This window comes from Mytilus edulis, chromosome 2 (assembly GCF_963676685.1).
Source record: "Mytilus edulis chromosome 2, xbMytEdul2.2, whole genome shotgun sequence".
Classification (NCBI taxonomy): Eukaryota; Metazoa; Mollusca; class Bivalvia; order Mytilida; family Mytilidae; genus Mytilus; species Mytilus edulis.
This window is the reverse complement of record NC_092345.1, coordinates 36,226,322-36,251,104: the sequence shown is the minus strand read 5'-3', so window position 1 is coordinate 36,251,104 and position 24,783 is coordinate 36,226,322. Positions and strand designations below refer to the sequence as shown.

General features: G+C 30.4%; 2 protein-coding genes across 6 annotated transcripts in view; one reads left to right on the top strand and one right to left on the bottom strand.

Annotated features, from left to right (window-relative positions):
* The first annotated feature begins 66 nt into the window (after positions 1-66).
* On the top strand, positions 67-19,239 carry LOC139512086 (protein starmaker-like). 4 transcript variants are annotated; one of them, XM_071299470.1, is made up of 11 exons: positions 76-299; positions 5,497-5,610; positions 5,751-5,819; positions 6,750-6,862; positions 7,664-7,706; positions 7,995-8,142; positions 8,646-8,703; positions 12,318-12,389; positions 13,237-13,414; positions 13,725-13,778; positions 16,814-19,239. In XM_071299470.1, exons 1-10 carry the CDS (start codon positions 211-213, stop codon positions 13,771-13,773), a joined length of 933 nt encoding a protein of 310 aa, XP_071155571.1. In that variant the 5' UTR covers positions 76-210; the 3' UTR covers positions 13,774-13,778; positions 16,814-19,239. The 4 variants fall into 4 exon arrangements, with proteins under 4 accessions (XP_071155569.1, XP_071155571.1, XP_071155570.1 ...); XM_071299469.1 differs by having other exon boundaries at positions 16,811-19,239; XM_071299471.1 differs by having other exon boundaries at positions 13,725-13,791; positions 16,811-19,239.
* Positions 19,240-21,992: 2,753 nt separating this feature from the next.
* The window catches only part of LOC139512075 (sacsin-like), a 29,773-nt gene continuing 26,982 nt past the window's right edge, over positions 21,993-24,783 (bottom strand). For both annotated transcript variants that reach the window (XM_071299397.1, XM_071299398.1), the window contains one exon: positions 21,993-23,763. In XM_071299397.1, coding sequence (XP_071155498.1) covers positions 23,479-23,763 — 285 coding nt within the window. In that variant the 3' untranslated portion in view covers positions 21,993-23,478. The remainder of the gene's footprint in view (positions 23,764-24,783) is intronic.

Sequence of the window (24,783 nt, the reverse complement as noted above, 5' to 3'; positions counted from 1 at the left end):
TCTATTGTTTTATAACATGAATAACGAAATTAATTGAAAAAAGTAAGTTCGAAACTTAACTTAACTGTAACTATTGTAAACAACATGGCTGACTAGAATTTTTTCACTCGATTGTCCCCATTTTTTGCCAAAGATTTACACAGATTTCTAACTTTTACACCTGAAAATGTGACATGAAGCATATTTGTTTGAAAAATTTGAACTCTCGAAATGGCAAAAGCAAATGTGAAGAAGATTCCTTCCGAAAATGGTCTTCAAGTTCTAGGAGAAAATGAAGATACATATAATTTCTCCAATAGGTTAGTTTTGGAAGCAAGACAACTCGCCAAAATGGCATATTGCACCACTCAAGCACCCCACTATTGAATACTAACTAGCGATAGCCCAACTTTATAAAAAAAAGTAAAATTAGCTATATAATATGAGGCAGGCATAACCTGTGAATGGGGACGAAGTCTGTATATGTATTATTTTTTTACTTCAAACATGTTAATAAAGGATACGGAAATACCGTAACGTTCCCGATTTTGGTTCTGTTGTTAGGGATTTAGCTGTGACGTTCTTTAAGTTATGACGTCATATTCAATGTAAACAAAAGAAACGCTTCCATCAGGTAACGGTTTTTTTTCAAATCAAACAATTATTAAAAATGAAACTGTATTGAGTTCCAATCTTATATTTTACTAGACTGATGAATATAATTTTTTTTTAAAGTCTCATGCAAACAAGACAGATTTCTGCGCAAATGCAGGGAAAACCGGAACAGGAACTAGATCTGAAAAAAAAAGTTAATGATTTTGAGTTCATTAGTAGAATGAAAAATTCGGGAAAATTTTCCCGATTTTTTTTTTTTTTTTTTTTTTATTGATTTTTCTACCGTAATTGGGGACTTCGTCCCCATATAAAGTTGAATTCTTCGATTTGTCATTTTTACCCCATGATTGGTACCTCGAATGATCGAATAACACTGTTATTATCCGAATAACACTTGAAGTTTTCATATTCGCACAAATTTATGACTTTTAAACTTTGATTATTAAATTATTATATATTATCGATGTATTTTATAACTTAAAAATGATTTACAAAAAGCAGATAAGTTCATAAAAAACTTTTTAAATTTAGTGTGCACATCGAAAATGGGCGCGAATGGACCTGATACTGGAAATCACAATGACCGCCATGTTCGATGTACACACTAAAAAATAAATTTAAAATGATCTTTATGAAATTATCTGCGATCTGTAAATAATTTTTTAGTTATAAAATACATCGATTATATATTATTATTTAATAATCAATGTTTTAAAGTCACCAACATGTGCTAATATTAAAATTTCAAAAGTTATTCGGTCATTACAAGTGTTATTCGGATAATAACAGTGTTATTCGGTCATTCGTGTTACCCCCTCATGATGTCTGACAAATTTGACCTCATTATTTTACTTATATGAGGCAGGCATTACCTGTGAATGGGGATGAAGTCTGTATATTGTTTTTTTTAAAATCAAACATGTTTTTAAAAGAGAAACGGAAATACTGTAACGTTTTCGATTTTGGTTCTGTTGTTAGGGATTTAGTTGTGACGTTATTTAAGTTATGGCGTCATATTCAATGTAAACAAAGAAACGCTGTCATTAGGTAACATCTTTTTAAATATGAGGCAGAAGTTACCTGTAAATGGGGACGAAGTCTGAATGAATTATTTTTTTGTAACTTAAACATTGTTAAATATTAAATTATTTTTGTTAAAAAAAAAAGAAAAGGAAATACCGTAACATTTCCGAATTTGGTTCTGTTGTTAGGGCTTTTAGTTCTGACGTTATGTAAGTTATGAAGTCATATGCAATGTAAACAAAGAAACGCTTTCATAAGGTAACGTTTTTTCATATCATGGAATTATTAAAAATGAAATTGGTATAGTGTTCCTTCCTATTTTATACTAGACTGATAAATATATATTTTACTCAAAGTTTCATACAAACGAGACAGGAAAAAAGAAGTACATTGTAGATTTCTGCGCAGATGCGTGAATTCAAAACATGACATCAAAAAAATTGAACGATTTGAGTTCATTAGTACAATATAATTTTTTTTAATTTTCTAATTTTTTATTCATTTTTCTACTGTTATTGGGGACTTCGTTCCCACATAACAAACAATTGTTCAAAAAATGATTTTTTATTGAGTTCCTTTCTTAGACATGTTAGTCTGATAAATATACATTTTATTCAAAGTCTCATGACTGCAAACAAGACCGGAAACGGAAGTAGATTTCTGCGCAGATCCGGAAATTCAAAAACGCGACAAAATTTTTTTTTGAACGAGTTTGAGTTCATTAGTACAATGAAAAATTTAGGGAAATTTTCCTGATTTTTTTTTAAAAAATTTTGTTTTTATTGAATTTTCTACTCATCTACTGTAATAGGGGACTTCGTCCCCATATTATAGACGCCTTATTTTAAGTCCAGATTTTTAGTACAATGTATTTGTATGGTCATCTAAGAAAGTATTACTGATTAAAATACTTCAATAGGGAACAATTTGACAATAATTGAATTTAGTAGTGTCAACCCTGTGATTATGACACGTGTGACGTGTATATAGCAAAATCCTAAATACACTGTTTGGTGGTGCGCCTGTCAGATGCGGATCGTACAGATAAGATAATAGGTACATGTTACAGGTGAATATACCATTGGTATCAGTATCGGATTAGACCCGGAACTTGTTAATTATTGGCAATATTAATTATGTGGAAAACAAAAGGATCTGGAGTGGTGTAATTTTTAATCAAGACAATTGTCTTATATTAGCTGTATATAAAGTTGAATTCTTTGATTTGTTGTTTTTACCCCATGACAGCTGACAAATTTGACCTCGTTATTTTAGTATTATAGATATTTCTTAGGATTATACCCATTTTTATTAGAGGAGCGAGTAGGTAAAAAATCATGGGGCCTTTTTTTTGTAAAGTGGGGAGTGTTGGTGAAATGGGGTGTGATAAAATATGGGGCTATTAGCCAGTGGGACGAGTTGTCGTGAATTCATTAGTTTAATCTGATATACTATGAAGCATGCTTTTGTAATAGTATTCTGAGGTTTATAAAGGATCAGGGAAACACAATGTTGAAAAAATTATACTATACATTTTTGTATTTGTTCTTTGTTGATTTTTTATTTTTTTTATTTTAAAATTGAGAATGGAAACGGGGAATGAGTCAAAGAGACAACAACCCGACCATAGAACAGACAACAGCAAAAGGTCACCAACAGGTCTTTAATGCAGCAAGAAATTCTCGCACCCAGAGTCGTCCTTCAGCTGGCCCCTAAACAATTATATATTCTAGTTCAGTGATAATGAACGCCATACTAAACTCCAAATTACACACAAGAAACTAAAATTAAAAATAATTCAAGACTAACAAAGGCCAGAGGCTCCTGACTTGGGACAGGTGCAAAAATGCGGCAGGGTTAAACATGTTTATGAGATCTCAACCCTCCTCCTTTACCTCAAGCCAATGTAGAAAAGTAAATGTATAACAATACGCACATTAAATTTCTGTGTAAGAAAAGTCTGAGTCTGATATCAGAAGATGTAACCAAAGAAAATAAAACAAAATGACAATAATACATAGAGGTTTAGTATCATCATGACCATCATAACATATATGAGAAGAAAATAACCCGTGTCATGCTAATAACTGGTTTTTAAATAAATGTGTTTAGTTACGATGCAAAGACCCTATAAGTGAATCAATATTAACGCCAAATATGCAATCTTTAATGACCTGACAACAGTATCGTAACTATATCCCTTTTTAATAAGTCTATTTAAAGGTTTTGTTAGCTTCTGAGGTGAATACTGACATGTTTGTGCTTTATAAAGAATATTCCATAAAAGATTGGATGTAAAATACCAAAACGTATAAAAAGTCTGCATGTTGAGCTATATTTACGAATGATGTCCTTATACCGATGATAAAATTTAGTAAATGTTTTGAATAGTTTGTGATATCGAAAACCCTGGTGTAATAATTTTTCAGTGATACATAAATTTCTCTCGTTAAAATCTAAAACGTTGTTACATACATGAGCGAATTGTACAAGTTGAGATACATAAACACTGTAAGATGGTGACAAGGGAACGTCACCATCTAAAAATGGATAATTAACGATAGGAAATGAAAATCATCTCTTTTATCATAAATTTTAGTATTAAGCTTTCCGTTAATGATATAGATATCAAGATCGAGGAAAGGACAGTGGTCATTGTTAGTATAAGCTTTATTTAAAGTAAGTTCAACAGGATAAATTTCTTTAGTATACATACTGAAGTCGTCATTATTGAGAGCTGAAATATCATCCAAATATCTAAAAGTATTATTAAATTTGTGTATCAGATGTTGTTTCTATGGGTCTTTGCTGATTTTTGTCATAAATTGTAATTCATAGCAATACAAAAACAGGTCTGCAATAAGTGGTGCACAGTTAGTCCCCATTGGAATTCTGATAACCTGAAGATATATGGATTCTCCAAAGCGAACAAAAATGTTATCCAGTAAAAATTCAAGGGCAGATATAGTATCAAAGCATGTCGAATTGACATATTTCTTTTGTTTATTGCTACTAAAAAATGACCTAAAAAAGTTAGAACATATATATTTACATTCTGACTTTCTTAATGAGAATGCGAGGCAAAGTGGTATATAGGGTAGAAAAATCAAAACTTTGAACAAATTCAAAATCACCAATATAAGCATGCAATTTATCAAGTACTTCCAACGAGTTCTTAACACTCAAAAAGTAATTTATTCCACTATTTTCGAAGGCCTTATTTGAACAATTTATTATCAGATTTTTGATTGTACCAAGTGTACTGGTAAGAAGAATAGACAATTTAGTATTGGAACAATGGCTTGAAGACGAAATAAATCTATATTTGTAAGGTGTTTTGTGTAGCTGAAGAAGCCAATACATAGTTTGGACTTTCATTGTATTTGGTTCTGCTTGTAAAGCGCGCGGTAGCTAAAAGATTATGTTTGTTACAGATATAGTTATCTGAAAATGGAGTCAGTTGGAATGTTGGTGAATTGGTGATTTCTTTTTTTAGAACCTCAATGTAAAATTTACGTCAAACAATAATAATAAATATTAAAAGCTTTATCGGCTGGGACAAAAGCAAATTCCTTGGCTAGTTCTTTTAGTTTATGTTTGATACAAGAAATAGGTTTATTATGGTTGTTGTTAAGAGTAAAATGTTCTTTAAAATATTGATTTCGTATATCAACTATGTTCATTACTGAATTTATTCATAAATTTGTATTCAAAATATGACTGTTTTAGTTTTAAGTTAAAGTGCACTTGAAACTAAATTTTGTTTTGAAATGATTCAAATTATAACAGTAGTAAAGAAAACATGAATATATCTCATCAAGAATTAACTATTAAAAACAAAGCTTTAATTATTGCATTTTTTTTTTTGTTTATTTTCAGTGCCAGTCAGAAAAACCCACCTGTCTCTAGTCGATCATCATCCCAAGCTAGTAGAAGGACACCAACTCCAACAAAACAAATTTCACTTACAGCTGTCAGGAGAAGAGAAGAAAGGTAACTTTCACTGTAAAAAAATGTCTTTAACTACAAAAAAATGAAATAGAAATCAATTCAACAAGAAAATGAATGTATTTGATGTTCCAAGTAATGTTTTATTTGTGTATTGTTATACACATTTTTTCTTTTCTTTGTAGTTTTCATCAAGAAGATGACCCCTCAAAGGTTGAAGAGCTTAGGAAATCCATGAAATTAGAAGCAGAGAGGTAATACACCATATCTGTCTGTCTGTCCAAGATAATAACATCTTTTGACAGGGCACATTATTGTTGTTAATTGTCATACTCTAATTAGGGTTTGTGGCCTAATGCAAGGCTCAATGTTTGTCCCTTCCAATATATCCTCATTTTCAAATAGTTTTCACTATTTCCAGTCTTTCATCCAAGTAGGCCCTATTACAGGACCTACATGTACATACATGTATATATGTTGTGTTTATTGTTGATTCGTTATTGTCCTAAATATGCATGAGATATTTGCCACTGGAATTAAGAAAACATAAACTATCAATATTGATGTAATAAACAAGGGATACCCAATATATTTGTGTAGGAGGAATAAGATTTATATTACTAAATTTTTTTGATATTTGTTTGTGATAATGTTTGGTGTAACTTTTGTGAGTGAAGAAATTTTTAATAAATGAATTTCAATAAAGTAAAAGAACTAGTTAAAAAAACAAGGTTGGATAGTGTTTTTAATTTACCTATGTTTTCCCTTCAATTTGACCTGTTGATTTAAGAATTTAATATATAATCAGATTAAAAGTTTTGATGCTTCATATGAATTTGTACTATATGCATGCTTTTTCAATGGAAATTGTGACGTCACAATGCATTTTATATAGCACAAAAACCCATGAGACAAAGATATGTCTATTTTAAGTTGAAATAAACCCACCTGTTGAAGATTAATTATCATCCTTGAAATTTTAACATTTTGGAATAACACTCACATTAGGCTACATGATTAGTAACAATACCAATTTTTCTAGACCAGATGTACATTTTCAACAATTAATGTCTCTGCAGTGAATAGACTCTGATGTTTAAGACAAGTTTTGTATCAAGTGCATAATTAAAGAGAAACCTTCAAGTAAAATGTCTACATTTTTTTTTTTATAATTTTCTCACTAGGAGTTTTGTTAAAGAATCAACGGATCTGAATGAGTTTGTTGTTGAAAGAAATACAACTGGAAGTCATGTGACAAATATGAAGAAAACTTCAAGACACAACTGCTATCATAATGGTAAAATCATTATTTATAACATGGAAAAGTGGGTAGATATATATATATAGGTCATTGACATGTATAAAAATTGTGTTTTGATACAGACAGACTCATAAACTTTTATGTAATAGATTTTTTTAATTGTTTTGAAACAATATGCATAGTTCAGAATTTAAGATAAAAAATATATGTTACTTTCCTTATTTTTTGAGAAATCTGAATTAAAATTAATTATACATTTTTTAGATTATTTTATTTAAATACATTAAGGAAATAAAAAAGAAAGATCCTACTACCCATTCTTGTCTTTTAAATATTTCACAACATGATGATATCTATATGTTAAAAAGTAGTAATCACATTAATTAATTGCCCCTAAAAATTCACACAACTTAATGGTAAAACTTGATGATGTGCTCTATGGTGGCTACCTGCCAATACAATGAAAAATCGTCAATCAATCAGTCTTCACTTGGGATTTAATATACCTATGTTGATATAATTGAGCTAACTGGTTACCTATCAATTAAAATTCAAAGAGCAGATAACAGCCAAAGGTCACCAATGGGTGTTTGTTAAAAGAAAATGATAGTAATTAAATATTGAATGTAACTATAATAATAACAAATCCTATAGACTTTTTGCTATGTAGATGATTATTTAGGTATTTATAGAATGTAAAATTTTTCCACAATGCTATTTTGTCAAACTGTATACCTTTCTTGTTAAAACCAAACTAATGACAGAAATACTAGCCATAATTATCAGTAAATAAAGTAATCAATGTATCCATAATTGAAGATGTTTTTCCTTTTTCAGGGGATGTTGAAACTGCAGTTCAGAATGAGAAGAAAAAACCAATGTAAGTTCAAATTGTTCAATCTTATTGTTTACCTTTTGATGAGGGTTGCAGGTTGAATTCAAGTCTTCAGTCAGAATTGTGACACTTTAAAAGAAGCCTGTTTGGAAAAAAAAAATTCATATGACAAATAATTTATTACCAGAATAAGAATTATCTATTCCTTCAAATAAGGAAACTTTTATATATGTTATAGATCTTTTTCTACATTCTTTGGTTGTTTTTTTGTCTGAAGTTGAATTTTTTGTTCATTGTAAACTTAAACAATGAAAACAAAATGTTATATTTAAGAGCTGAAGTGCCAAAGAAACCAGTTGATAAACCAACATCTAGCACCACAGACAAAAAGAAAGAAGTTAAGAAAGAAGAAAGTAGCAGTGAAGAAAGTAGTGATGAAGAAGAGGAAGAAAGAAAAGCCCCAAATCAGTTGTTGATGGAAGTATGTTTAAATTTTAGATTAAGGATGGAATTGTAGTGATCATATTTAATCTAACTTAAATTTTGATCTTTTCATCAACATGTATTGTCAGAATGGAGGTCCAGTTGGATAATGAACTTTTTCACTTTACCATTTTTTTGGAAATGTGGAATGATTGGAATTTGGTACTTTATATATACTTTATATGTAGAAAATAAGATGTGGTATGATTGCCGATTAGACAACTCTCCACAAAAGGCCAAATGACACAGAAATTAACAACTATAGGTCACTGTATTGCCTTTAACAATGAGCAAAGCCCATACGGCATAGTCAGCTATAAAAGGCCATGAAATGACAATGTAAAACAATTCAAACGAGAAAACTAACGGCCTAGTTTATGTTTATGTTGTTTCTGTGCAATCAATTGAAAATAGTTCAACCAATGGGTTTCAAATGTTGATGTGTTGTTAAACCTTGTATATAAAAAGGAAATTTAAGTATATTTGATTTGTTCTTTTCAGTTTTTAGAATGTATATATGCAAAAGACTTTCCTACTGCTGCAAAATTATGTAAAATGAGTAAGTATTCATTACTACTATTGACTAAGCTGATCGTTTGTTCTTTATAATGTAGGTGGTTTAAAAAAAGCAACGATACATAAGGTTTATGAAATTTATATGAAGCATATGTGACATTTATTGATTGATTGTTGTTTGCTTAACATTTTGTGGCAAATAGTTCAGGAAAAAAAAGCAGAGAATATCTGTTGTTTTACAGTACAACCAGAACAAATAGTATTTCACAGGAAAAGTCTTCATTCATAAGTAATTTTAAATCAGCTGTGCAAAAAGGATTTGTTAGAAAGTTTAAAAATCAGTTTACAGAAAACAAGTAGACAGTAAATATTAAGAAATATGAACATGAACAAAACTTCCACTAACTATATATTTTCTTAATTGTAAATGGTTAATTATCTCCCTTTGTTAATTGTGAATTATCTCCCTTTGGATAAATGTTCATATGTAAATGTTTGAATGAGTTTCCAGTGGGTACATTAAGGTAGGCTAGCTAAAAATGTACAATGGCATGCAGTCTTTATTCATATATTTAGTAAATATTGTCAAATTTCAATATGTCCAGGGATCTCCATGGCCTGTTTAACGATGGCACCCCGCCATCGTTCAAATGTCTTGCGCCATCGTCAAATGACTTGCGCCATCGTTAAATTGTCTTGCGCCATCGTTAAATTGTCTTCCGCCATCGTTCAAAACTTCATCGTTTTTTGCAGCCCGACGCCATTTTTTTATCAATTATAATCAAATGCATGTAATTGCATAACCCTTAGGCTTTATATGTTATAATCCAATACAGTTCTAACGCCTGAGGGATATCCGGATTAAGATCGCTAATCACTTGTACCTGAGCTTGTACAGGTAGATCAACAAACCACACAGGAGAATACTATCTGAGGATAGACGATCAATTTGTTGAATTAATCAATTAAGTTTTAGCAAATGATTATGATAATTTAGATTAAATAAAAAAAATAATAATCCAGTTACAAAGAAAACAGTTTAACAAGTCGAACACGTGCTTTATTTTGACTTACGCAATCAGCATCCCCCTTTTTAGCTCACCTGGCCCGAAGGGCCAAGTGAGCTTTTCCCATCACTTTGCGTCCGGCGTCCGTCGTCCGTCGTCGTTAACTTTTACAAAAATCTTCTCCTCTGAAACTACTGGGTCAAATTAAACCAAACTTGGTCACAATCATCATTGGGGTATCTAGTTTAAAAAATGTGTGGCGTGAACCGGCCAACCAACCAAGATGGCCGCCATGGCTAAAAATAGAACATAGGGGTAAAATGCAGTTTTTGGCTTATAACTCAAAAATCAAAGCATTTAGAGCAAATCTGACATGGGGTAAAATTGTTTATCAGGTCAAGATCAATCTGCCCTGCAATTTTCAGATGAATCGGACAACCCGTTGTTGGGTTGCTGCCCCTGAATTGGTAATTTTAAGGAAATTTTGCTGTTTTTGGTTATTATCTTGAATATTATTATAGATAGAGATAAACTGTAAACAGCAATAATGTTCAGCAAAGTAAGATTTACAAATGAGTCAACATGACTGAAATTGTCAGTTGACCCCTTTAGGAGTTATTGCCCTTTATAGTCAATTTTTAACCATTTTTCGTAAATCTTAGTAATCTTTTACAAAAATCTTCTTCTCTGAAACTACTGGGCCAAATTAAACCAAACTTGGCAACAATCACAATTGGGGTATTTAGTTTAAAAAATGTGTGGCATGACCCGGCCAACCAACCAAAATGGCCGCTACAGCTAAAAATAGAACATAGGGGTAAAATTCAGTTTTTGGCTTATAACTCAAAAACCAAAGCATTTAGAGCAAATCTGACATGTAGTAAAATTGATTATCAGGTCAAGATCTATCTGCCCTGAAATTTACAGATGAATTGGACAACCTGTTGTTGGGTTGCTGCCCCTGAATTGGTAATTTTAAGGAAATTTTGCTGTTTTTGGTTATTTATCTTGAATATTATTATAGATAAAGATAAACTATAAACAGCAATAATGTTCAGCAAAGTAAGATTTACAAATAAGTCAACATTACTGAAATGGTCAGTTGACCCCTTTAGGAGTTATTGCCCTTTATAGTCAATTTTTAACCATTTTTCGTAAATCTTAGTAATCTATTACAAAAATCTTCTCTGAAACCACTGGGCCAAATTAAACCAAACTTGGCCACAATCATCATTGGGGTATCTAGTTTAAAAAATGTGTGGCGTGACCTGGTCAACCAACCAAGATGGCCGCCACGGCTAAAAATAGAACATAGGGGTAAAATTCAGTTTTTGGCTTATAACTCAAAAACCAAAGCATTTAGAGCAAATCTTACAGTAGTAAAATTGATTATCAGGTCAAGATCTATCTGCCCTGAAATTTTCAGATGAATCGGACGACCTTTGTTGGGTTGCTGCCCCTGAATTGGTAATTTTAAGGAAATTTTGCTGTTTTTGGTTATTATCTTGAATATTATTATAGATAGAGATAAACTGTAAACAGCAATAATGTTCAGCAAAGTAAGATTTACAAATAAGTCAACATGACTGAAATGGTCAGTTGATCCCTTTAGGAGTTATTGCCCTTTATAGTCAATTTTGATCCATTTTTCGTAAATCTTAGTAATCTTTTACAAAAATCTTCATCTCTGAAACTACTGGGCCAAGTTCATTATAGATAGAGATAATGGTAAGCAGCAAGAATGTTCAGTAAAGTAAGATTTACAAACACATCACCATCACCAAAACACAATTTTGTCATGAATCCATCTGCGTCCTTTGTTTAATATTCACATAGACCAAGGTGAGCGACACAGGCTCTTTAGAGCCTCTAGTTTAAGAAGTACAAAATAAGACGCAAAACAGTAAATATTATTTCATTGCAAATAACTTGAATACTGCTGTAACGATAATTTAGAATTACTTTAAAAGTTTAAAAGTAAAAACTGAAATATTTCCTGTAAAGAAATATCGTATCGCAATTCCGAATTCATTTCGTATATTACAATCAAATTGATACATCCGCGTTTCCGGTTTCTATTCAGACTCGAAAGATGCATGTTGCACAGCATCAATTTGACAGATAAAGTCATTAAAAACGTTTTCATTTGTCAATGTTTGCTTTACAAATCTCTTCAACCTTTTACATAACCCGTACGAATCGTTTTGTAGCTGCAAATCAGCCATACCGGTAATGGGTTCTGAATTTGACAACTGTCCATGAAAAATAAGCTCCACATCATATGATTTTTAATCCCCATAACAATTACCAAAAATACAAGAAATCTACATGGGGACATTTATGACAGCTTTTGGTCATTCTCGACTAAAGGGGGACCATGAAGACTTGGCATTTGAATGGTTAAAAACGGCAATAAATGAAAATATTGATACTTCTAATTCTATAATGAAAATTCAAATAAATTTAATTTCCTTGTATAGAGGGATAAAATACTTCCGATCGCGCTACACTGTACAGTGTACAGCGTAGACACGGTTTGTAATGTGAAAGTTCCTCCATCGTTCAATTTTCATCCATGGAGATCCCTGATGTCTGATACTTTGATTAAATTTTCTTTAAGAATATTTTTATTTATCCTATTTTCTTGCAGTTTTGATATTTGAACCTGATCACCCAGTGGCCTTACAATTCCAACCTGTAATTGAAGAAAAAATTCAACAGGGTATGTGTATTGTATTTAATTTAATTAGAATTAGATAAACATCCAAAACACATTAATTAATAAAATAAAAGACAAAAGAGCAGACAAATATTTCATTTTAAAGGAGTAGGTCCAATAAGGATCAATTTTGGCCTCAAATTTCATGTTCATCTGACGAAAGATGTTGACCACTTTTTAAACACTTAAGTGTCTATTTTATTTGATTCAATTAATTTATGTGAAAAATTTTAACTAATTTAGTCATTTAAAACGCTCCGATTCAAGCTCAAATATGAAAAATCTACCAAATATACTGAAAAATGTCAATTTTAAGATGGTTTTTGTCAAAAATGAAAGTGGCCGCATCCATGTTCATATTCAACCTTTATATATGTTATATATTATCGTCAAATATAACTTACTGTTAAATATTTTGGATGAAAACGAATGCGGCCACTTTCGTTTTACACGGAAACCTTCTAAAATTGAACCATAATGCTAGAATTGTGAAGATTTCAGTAATTTAGCATGACTTAATGGTGCTAGTTCTCGATATATGTACATTGTATTGTCAAAAACAGCCCATATTTATGTAGCAGAAGCATTCTTCTGTCCAATAAATAACTAAAAGTATACATTTTAAAATTTTTGTAAAACTGCTATATTTTGGGGCCAAAAAGGGGTCTTACTGGACACTACTCCTTTGGTTTGTTTAAAATTAGTCATTGTCATGTGTGTTCTATTTTTAAAATCTGTTCTATCAAATTATTTACAAACTTAAGACATGATGAGGCAATAGGGCAGGAAAAAATGTAAATTTTGTCATCACTTTCTAATAAAATCTATATATTTGTTATCTTTGATCTAGATATAGAGGCTGAACAAGAAGGAGAAGGAAGTGATGAATCAGGTTCAGATGAGGAGGATAGTGGTGAGGAGGACGACTCTGATAGTGATGATGAAAGTGACAGTGATGATAGTGATGATAGCGATGATGATGACGAAGAAAATGATGATGGTGACAATGAAAATGAAGACAATCAAAAGTAATATAAATTTTACAAATGTTTTGTATAATTTTTTGATAAATGGGTTATTTCTTTAGAACAAAAATTTCTCCAAGAAAGTTAATCTGCAATTTGGGATCAAAAAGATGTTTGTAGATTTTTTTTCAATTACAAAATGTAATACTTCTTTAAAAAAAACCTCATCACAATAATTATTAGACTGATCATTAGTGTTTATATATACACCAGACTAACAATAATGCATATTAAAAGAATTTTGTTTTAATATTTAGCAATTTTATTAGTTTAAGGCATTATTTAAGCTTAGATACTAATTTATTTGAAATAGGATACCTCAACCTCAACAGAAACCCTCTGTAGGACCATTTAAAGTTTGATGCAGGTAGAAATGTTTGGTATTTAACTACTATGCTTGTTAAATTTGTTATTCCTCCTCTTTTTTCTTCCAATGTACCTAGTCTTTTTTTCTTGATTTGATATAGAGAGTTAAATTAAATCTTTATTTTTTGTAAAAAAAATACTGACGCTTCCATGTTGAAATTTGAGAAGCTTAATAAAATCTTCATTTTTAGTATGAATACAAATTCATAATCATACACTTTGCTAATTAGTAACTCTTTTGTTTGAATGAAATAGTTATTTTTTTATCAACATTCTAAGAGTTGAAGGCCAAATATATATTTCTACTGAGTGAAAATTGTACAGAAAGATGTTATACCTCAAAAAGTAATTTGAAAGTTAGAAGAAAAAGACTAGGTAGTTTTAACATGTCCATTTCTATAAATTTATTGCACTCTTTTTACATTTGTTTAGTTTGAATTGTCACCAAAAAAAATTACGAGTGAAGTAAGTAATATGATTTACAAAAAAGAAGATGTGGTATGATTGCCAATGAGACAACTGTCCACAAGAGACCAAAATGACACAGACATTAACAACTATAGGTCACTGTACGGCCTTCAACAATGAGCAAAGCCCATACCGCATAGTCAGCTATAAAAGGCCCTGGCAATAAGACAATGTAAAACAATTCAAACAAGAAAACTAATGGCCTTATTTATATAAAATGAAAGAAAAACAAATATGTAATACATAAACAAACGACAACCACTGAATTACAGGCTCCTGACTTGGGACAGGCACATACATAAATAATGTGGCGGGGTTAAACATGTTAGTTTATTATTATAATAAGCGAGTACCTAATTTATGTGCTGGTATTTACCTATATTAACACCATAAATATGGAATAATATAAAAATAAAAAAAAGAGATGTAAACTTATTTAGCTCATTAAGCCTCATTTAACCACCAATCTCTTTGTATATATATATGTCATGTGATTTTTTGTATTGTAATACATGTATCTTAACAAACTAAAAGTTTCTGCAAAAGAATGCCAATGGTTAAGGTGGTTTGTTTAAAAAATTAGATTTTAATATACCACAAGTCAAAATAGTGTGACAGTGTTCTCATTTGGGTTTTGAAGACAAGGTAAGGGACTTGTTATTTTTTGCCATGGTGAGTCTTACAGTGAGAAGATGAAATTTTATTGCTATATATGGATCATCATTTCAGTATTTATGACAAATTAAACCAAGGAAATGACATCAAATTTAGATTATTTTATACTTTTGTTTAAATTTGATGGTATATGTACATGTGCTTAGTAAATACAACATTTTACAATCTTAATACATCTTTGGACACACAGGTTTTGAAATGACAAGTCCAGGCAGATTTTCATGAGTACAGGACACATGGACTCACCTTAGTGAGAACACATTATAGATATAGGATAATACATTTAAACATCAATAAAGACTTAAAATAAATGGTTGCTGCAACTACCCCAGACTGAAAGATTCTATACAGCCTTTTTATAAAACATTCAAATTCTCTTCTGAAGCTATGTTCTTATTCTATCAACAACTATTTCAGTTTATACACATTAGTTCTTAGTTAATATTTTCTCTTGTCTTCTATATATATGTAAGTCTCAAATCTATATCTATTCCAATCTTAAATCTGTATTCTTTCCTCAGATCTGTGTCCTATTCAAAATTACTTCATGGATGTCTCAAATTTATTTCTTTTCTTTTCTCATACCTGTGTCCTTTTAAATATGACAGGCACTGTACTATGTGTTGTCGTCTGAATTATCAAAACATCTTAGAGGTAGATTGTTCTTTATTCAAAGACAAGATCATCAATACAATTTTTTTATTTCGAATTAAGACCTATGAAAGTTCATGTGTGTTGAACTATTTATATAAAGGGGTTCCACATGGATAAAGGAACATGGAAATGAGGGGCTGGGAGCACGATGCACAAGGAAAAACTAAGGGGAGAGAGGGGGGACTGTGTCACGTTACTGAAGGTCTACTTTATAATAAAAAGGATACTGATTTGAATAAACATAGATTGTGATGATGTCATGGGACACAAAATGTCTGAGGAAAAAAGAAATATAAAATAAACTGTTTATTGTAAGACAACGCAAATATAGATTTAAATTGTTTAATACAAATATAAACTTTTCTTTTAAGAGTACATATCATGTAAATAATTTATTAAGAATAATCACACGAGAAGATCAATGCAAATAAAATACATAACAATGAATAATTTAGTGGCAGTTTTAAAAGAGAAAGTAAAGGGACCACTCAGACAGAATTAAATAGATTCTTTCTAACTGGTCCTTGACACACATATTGTTGTATATCTCACCTTATTGGTATAACTTCATCCTTGCTACATTCTCCATCTTTTCTGCAAAGATGCATTGCGAGCAATATAGGATTAATTTAATTTATATTCTGATTAGAGTTACATATTTTACTGTTTTAAAATTGCAAAAAAAGAAGACAACTATAAATTTGATGGGTTTTTTTCATATAACAAATTTAAAGCAAGATATAAAAGCAGAAATGCAAGACAAAATAATTGGTATTGAATATAATTGTGCTTTTAACAAACTTATAGGCTTCAGAGATGCAAGATCTGGCAAGATACCATACAATTTTATTAGCACTTTCCTTTATTACATTCCTATCTGCTAGGGCTTTAAGTACTGTAAATTCAGAATTTATTGTGAGGTTTTTATTATTGAGATAAATGCGACAGAGTTGTGAACGCAAGTTTAAATATTTTCTATGAATTAAACTAGATTTTTGTCAAAATCGTAAAAATTAAAATAGCATTTAATTTTCAATTGACACAATCGCAAAAATAAATGTATGCAACAATTTCTGAATTTACAGTAATATATAATGATTTTAAAAATAGTTAGAGCTTTTAATCTTGCAAAAAAATATTTTCTGGTATGCCTTTCATCATTTATTCTACAATGAATGGTATGAATTAATATGTTTATTTGTTACTGATGGTTTGGTTTTTGATTTTTTTTTTTAGCAGTGACGATTCAGCTGTGGGTGGAACAGAGGATTCTGGGATAGCTTCTACAGAATCATCAGACAGAGATTTTTATGAAATGTGACATTTATAAGATCTTTCCCTAAATTCCCCTAAGAGCCATTGGTTCATTTCATGACCCATCAGTCATTTTCATAAATATCATTATTAGTAAGTCAAATTTGGTTCATTTTACTTCCTGTGTGTGATCAACTAGGAAATGCAAGTCATTTTGTTTTTTCTATTTGCCAAATATATGCAGTTTTTTTTTTTTTCAAACAAAGCTTTCAGTAACACTTATACATTCCATTGAGTTTTAAATAAATGAATAATGAATATTTTTAAGTACTGTGGATTCATTATTCGTTGCATACCAAATTTCTTGGATTTCCTGGGTACAGGTAAACCCTGAAATTAAATGTTTAACGAATGTCAAATTTTGTATAGGCTTGTATGCAGACCTTTACAAAACCACGAAATTAAATATCTACGAATATACAAGTTTTCCTTTATCCACAAAAATTGGTACCCACGAAAATAAATGAATCCACAGTATGTTGATCATTTGTTTTGTATTAAACCTATAAATTTCAAATGTCATTGCCCTGAGAGGCCAGCTATCTAATGATAAAACCTAACAATTCAGCCAAATAGCCATAATTCAGAATTTTTGCTTTTGATCCCAGTTTTGAGGGCACTGGTGGACATACATAATGCAGTTTTGTCCCTGGCTGTCAAATCAAGCCTTGTTGATATATTTCAAAAGATCTTGAATATTTTGGGATATTTGATCTATCTTGTACATGTGTCAGTTAATGAATCATAGCATATCACCCAAACATGCCTTTTGTATTGAATTCTAATATTCCAGAGTCCCAATTTCTTGTTAATATTGCCTTTTACATTTGTGAAATGATCCTAAAATTGCCCTTGATTACATGTTAAAATGTTTAAATAGTGATCTTCCAATTGTTACTGAGCCACAGAATTTGGTCCTTATTTTGAAACCCCTTCCATTAAGTAAGAGTTAAAACTTAAACATTTTGCAAAAAGACTGTAGATGTTTTGAATTGTGATAAACATTTTTTCCCTGACAAAATCCCTGAAAGTAACAAATGTTTAATTGACTTTAAAAAGATGAATTGAAGAAAAAATTTTCTTCTTTTCAATGGCAATATAAAGGAATACCAATAGAAATGTAAAAAATGTTGTTCATATATCATTATAAGGGATATACTGTGAAAGTACTTTAATTCGTGGGTATCAATTTTCATGGTTTGAGCAATATTTACATGTTCGTGGGTTTTTAAATTCGTGGATTTTACTAAAAAAAAAAATGAAAAATTAGATCCTTTAGAAACGAACTTTACAAATAGTCTGGATTGAAGGAAATTGCAAAGTAAACATTGACCCCATGCATATGTCAATCGTAGTGATAACACTAATTAACCCATGATAAAGTGATCAACAAATTTAAGACCATCAACGGTGCTAATTAGGTCATAAACATGACACCTAAAGAAAACAGTAACATAAACAAATGCTATTAACGTATGTTGAATTGTCAAATAATTCTTATCAAAATCAAGCCCAGCATGAAATTATTATTTCCCATATGTACGAGAACTATGAGGATATAAAATGAACACTTTAACATACTAGCAAATCAATACCGGAAATCTGACTTTCATCAATCAAAAATATTTTTAATGAGAATTAAAAGAACAAAAGGTGTACAGTTTATGTTATTAAAGATCAAATGGGTATAATCCTGCATGCGGTTGTAGTTCTGTGACTGCTATTAAAGTATTCTTAGATTTGGCGTTATTCAAATATATTCTCTATAGATCATATCAGTAGTCAAACCTACCGATGGGGATCTTTCCATGTCTTGATTTGGACAATGGTTGTTTTATTTCGTTGGACACTTAAATTCGTGGATAAAGTCATCCAAGAAAACCACGAAAATTGGTACCCCACGAATAAAAGTACTTTCACAGTAGCTTGTCTTTCGCATCTCTCATCATATTCATTAAAGACACATTGTAATGTCTCTTTTTTTTTATTTTATATAAATTTTCAACAAATGCATCTTTTAGCTCTAAAATCCTATTAAAATGATGTATAATGTACCGTTATCTCTAAAGAGAAAATAAAGGCTTCAAAAACCAAATGTTTCATTTTATCATATCAAATTGCAAGAGTTTATTAGTAGTTTCAAATTGTGAAATGTAAAATGAGTGATGGAGAGAACAAATGAATTGTTATAAATAATTTTATGCTTGAATGAACAAACTAAAATATAATAAGTATATGAATTTAAAACAATATAGTATAGTGCTTGTCCTTAAGCTGTAAGCTGAAATATCTGTGATATTTATATTTTATAAATACTATTTTGTATTGATAATTAAATGTTTGTGTGTTCATCTTGACCTGGTTTATTAAGTCATATATACAGAAATGTCTGTGAATTGAACTGTTCATCTTGACTTGGTTTTATTCAGTGTGTACATAAACGTTTTTGTTTTCATCTTGACCTGGTTTTATTCAGTGTGTACATAAACGTTTTTGTTTTCATCTTGACCTGGTTTTATTCTGTGTGTACATAAACATTTTTGTTTTCATCTTGACCTGGTTTTATTCAGTGTGTACATAAACGTTTTTGTTTTCATCTTGACCTTGTTTTATTCAGTGTGTACATAAACGTTTTTGTTTTCATCTTGACCTGGTTTTATTCAGTGTGTACATAAACGTTTTTGTTTTCATCTTGACCTGGTTATATTCAGTGTGTACATAAACGTTTTGTTTTCATCTTGACCTGGTTTTATTTCGTGTATACATATTCCCAAAATGAATAGAATAAGTTGTGGGGAAAAGTTCAATTGAAGAGCAACTAACTGAATTAAGTTGCCAGGAAACATTTAGAGGTCACAAAAGTTTTTCCTTTACACTTTTAAAAAATACTGTCTAGAAACTGTAAGTAACATTCTGTTACAGCTGAATGACTTGAATAAGTACTCATATACAAATATACATGATGGAGTATGATTGCCAATGGTACAAATAGAGGCAACAGTAGTATACCACTGTTCAAAAAATCATATATATATTGAGAGAAATTAAATCAGAGTTGCAAACTAAAACAAAGGGACATCTATCAAATACTAAAACCAAGGGACACCTATCAACTATAATAGGAAAACAAAGGAATAACTGAAACACTGAAGTGCAGTTAGTTATTCCTTCACCTCTTTTTGATGGTTGGAGAATGACAAGTTTAAGTTGTTTGGTCTATTTATAAGATGCTAAACACAATATGACCATTGTATTTGGTGTATTGAATGATTGTGTGGTGTACTTTCTGCCTGGCAGGTTTAATACGACCTTGACCTCATTGTCGTGGTTTATTTGTCAATGATAATTTTTTTGTGGATTTGTCATATTATCAGATATTTTATGCAACAGGTAAACTTGAATTGGTGTATTGATATTTTTTAGGTGTACATGTTCGTCTTGCAGGGTTATCTGACCTTGACCTAATTGCATTGATCAATGTTATTTTTTTTGGTTTGCAGTTTTATCAGATACTATGAGAAATAGGTGAACTATATTTGGTTTATATATAGATTGTAAGATGAATATGTCTGTCTTGCATGGTTCATCTGACATTGACCTCATTTCTGTGGCTGATTTAAAATGTTAAGTGTATATAAACTCATTATAGATACCAGGATTGAATTTTTTTTTGTGATATTTGCAATGCAACCTTATCAGACTTTCAACACAACTTCAATCATGAAAAGTAAAGCAGGTGATTCTTTCAGCATGCGCACTTTTTCATATGTTTTGATATTGGTTTGATGAGTCGATACACAAATAAATAAGGTATGGTGTGAATTCCAATGAGACACCTCTCAACCAGAGACCAAATGACGTACAAGGATATCAACTGTACGACCATTAACAATGAACAATCTCTAGCAATTATTAATATTCTTTAGTTTGTTCTTATGTAGTGCTGTTACTCACTATTTCAGGTTAGAAAAAGGCTTGGGCGCCTGCAGAAATGTTCAACCCCTCCACATTTTGTATTTGCAGGCAATTCAATGGTTGTCGTTTATTATTTGTTTTCCTTTTTTCTTTTCTTTTATTTGTACATAACCGAGGACCTTGTTATGTTTACAGAGAAGAAAAAATGGACAAAAGTGTAAAATATATGGGCTAAAAATATAAAGAGTACAGATGAATAGGCAAAACATTGTAAATAATAGAGTAAACTGAGGTACTGATATTAAGAACAGAAAACAATGGGCAAACAAATGAAGAATTCTAGTACACTAAAACATTGATGTAAAAGTTAAAGAATAATGCAAGGAAGGACCCCAGTCAAACCCTTATAAATTGGTTTCCTCGATTGAATTATTTTACATTTTGTTGGTGTTTGTTCATTGTTTAAAGACGTACTATGACCTACTGTTGCGAAAAAATTAACATCATTTGACTCCGTTTTGATAGTTGGCTCATTGGCAATCTTACCAAACCTTTAAATATTTTAAAGTTGTTATCCTAATGCTCAATAAGTGAAAGGTTTAGTTGACTTGCTTGTTTTGTTTGTAAAAAAGTTTGCTCAAGCGTTGTATTTAAGATTGACTTCTGCTGCCAATAGATATTCGGGGCTTCAGCTTGTATACATTATACTGATAAATGTTATTGGAAGTTTAGCAATGTATACAAGTTAAAGTCCCGGCTATCTTTTGATTGCAGATGTCAATCTTAATTTCAATGCTTGAGCAAACATTCTACAAACAAAACAAGCAAGCCAACCAAACATTTAACTTGATAGCATTTGGATCACACGTACGTCAATGAAGGTTTTCTGACAAAGCGTAGATTGTGATAACAGTAACACTGAAAATATACAAGTTAAAGACAGAAATTAAACTTAATTCGATGTAATCATTTGTATTTTTGATCTGAGAGCGAAGGAAGCTTTTGTGTAGTGGTACCTACAACTGTGACTTAGCCTTCTCCATTCTCAACTGTAGCTCTGATATTCAACTGGCAAAATCAATTTTGGTAAACAATGTTACAGGTTTATCGAACTAATGAAATATTCCATTAGGTTTATCGAACTAATGAAATAATCCAAAGCCGTATTCGTGAATGATTCGCCAAAGCGGTAGATACAATATTTTAATAGCAAATCATACAAAAAAGAAATACAATCTGAAATAAAAATTAAACGAATATAACAATTACAAAATATCTATGGCTATCTTTTTGAACGATTTAGACATTCACAAATCTTTGCTAACAAAAATTTACAACTAGTATATACCACCATTTTGTTTCTCAAATGAGGGAAACTGAATTTTGTTATCCATCCTAAAGACATTCAAACATTGCAACTAACACGCTTATGGTTCATATAAATGCTTTAAAACGATACAAAAAAGACATTTTAAAAAATACATGTAGGTTAATAATGCAAAATACAAAACAAAATTCAAATATGAACAGACGATGACAGTGACAAAAAAAAATGTAAAAATAAAAATATTTCAGCTATCCCCCGTATCTAGATCGAGGGTGGTTATTCTATATACCAGTTTAAATGTGTAAACAGACTCTAAATATCACTTAAAAAACCCGAAGAGATATTTGCATCTTTTTATCAATTAATAAATAATAAATCAAAGTAATTTGTATCTTTTTAATAATCAATCTAAGAAGACAAAAAAACTGGTAAATATTTACATGCCTTAAAAAGACATTATATAATCAGGTTTTAACATACCAAAATAAAACCAGATTTAATGGAACTGGAAAATTCATGAATATTCATGAAATTCTTCCTTATTCATGAATATCAGGAAAGCAGGGATTGAAAAACTTTTTGAAATAAAATGTTTTTTCATCTTTGAATCTTGTTCTCTTTCTAATTAAGAATGAAATAATTAAATTTAAATTTGTCATTAGACTTTTACGTATACTATTATAATATAGCCATAAATGTGCCAATATTGAGTATGTATTACATAAGCAATATGAAAAAGAAAAGTATAAAATTACAAAATTATCATATTACGTGCATATAATCATAAATCATGCATGTAAACTTAAAGACATGTGGTCCAGTCCCATTGTTAACAATGCCTTGTACAGGTATGGTTGTTTGCCAACAATCTAATGACATCAAACCAACTGGTCTATTTACAAACATGTAATATGCAAATACATTTGTATAAACAAAGGCGGTATAAAAAAAAATACTACACAACAGTTTCACTTCATTTCTAATGATCGGCGTTAAAACAGTTAAGAACAATAACATATAAACAGCAACAGTGAAACTCATAAAAGTAAAGCTTGCGCTTTGTATTGTTAACACCACATCAATATCAAAATGTTAGAACTGTTTTACACGGAAACAAAATAAAGTGTCATTTTGAAAAATCATGATAATGACAGAACTACAACAAAAAAGATGACTATACATATTTTTAGAGATGAGACATGACAAAATTGATGAAATAAGTATAAAGATAACATACATCTATAAATGATTATGAAATTGTTGGTTTATTTTTAAAATTCTAGAATTAGATATATCCTATTGTTTTTATAATCTAAACTGTAGCTTTCATTATGTGTTTCCTTCACATTTATTTAAACTTCATGATTTCTTTAACAGTTTTTATAATGATTTTTGCAAGTCTTAGTGCTTCTTTTGCATCGTTATGGCTGTACAAATCTGAAGGTGTTTTGGGGAAATATGCTGGTCTTGGATACCTCATTCTTGTATAGTCTCCAACAAGCCTTTCTAGATCTTCTGCTGCTTTCTGTAATGTTGGATTGCTCATTGACACTTCTGTTATCAATGAATGGTGTTTTTTAGCTTTCTTATCATCTTTTGAAATTTGAACAGCCTTCAGAGCCTTTTCTGCAGCCTGAAATTTAAGATTATTAAAGCCAATTTGAATTTGGTGTTACATAACCAGTGATGACAGTATTTTGCTTGTCACCATTTTTGGTATTTTCATATCCAGAAAAATGCTAATGATAAGATAACAAGTGTTCATTCTAAAGCTATAGGACACGGAGAACAGACAATAAAAACCTAACTTAACTATGATGTTAGTTTACTTTTTATCAATAAATAACTTGATTAACTAGTCATTCACGTATATTTTTCCCTAGAAGGGTCTTTTTAATGGATTATACACAATAACTTGAAATTGAGTATATATCTCGTATAACTTTAATTGGTTAACAAACCGAATAAGACATCGTTTTCAATAAGATACTTGCTAATGATGTCTCATTCATGGCTTGTATTTTGTACATCATTATCAAATTTACCGGGATTGGTTTTTTTCTGTATTATTTGCTTTCTTTAGTCTTCAAATTTTTGTCTCTCGATTATTAGTATATCAAATAGTGTGTTTCTTGCAAATAGATCCTCGTAAATAATAGTTGTGTTTAGGGTTTCCCCAACTATTCATTTGTTTTAGTGAAAATAACACTTTATAAATTGAATTCAAACTCTCATTCAAGACCTTTTTGTGTAGTATTGCCTGATTTGCCATGTTTTGGGACATAGTTTTTTTGTTGTTGATTGCTTTAAATTTTGGCATATTTATTATCTACAGAGTTTTGTCTGTCGGGTATACTGGGATAAACTTTTGTGTTTCTAGTACATTATAGACCTACAACATTTTTTTTAAAAATAAAAAAAGGTTTTTATCATAACTTTGCAATAGATCGCTACAAAACAGTAGGAGTCTCCAAATACTCAAATCAAAATGCAAAAAATAAAGGCAACAGTAGTATACCGCTGTTCAAAATTCCTAAATCGATTGAGGAAAAAACAAATCCGGGCCACAAACTCAAACCGAGGGAAACACATCAAACACAAGAGGAGAACCACGACACAATAGAAACACAACACTAAAATGCAACACACATAC

What these genes read in the sequence shown, in the direction of transcription:
- LOC139512086 (XM_071299468.1), top strand. Translation starts at nt 211, where the DNA reads ATGGCAAAAGCAAATGTGAAGAAGATTCCTTCCGAAAATGGTCTTCAA. An exon ending in GTCAGGAGAAGAGAAGAAAG is followed by an intron (nt 5,611 to 5,750) that starts GTAACTTTCACT and finishes TTTTCTTTGTAG; the next exon opens with TTTTCATCAAGAAGATGACC. An exon ending in TGCAAAATTATGTAAAATGA is followed by an intron (nt 8,704 to 12,317) that starts GTAAGTATTCAT and finishes ATTTTCTTGCAG; the next exon opens with TTTTGATATTTGAACCTGAT.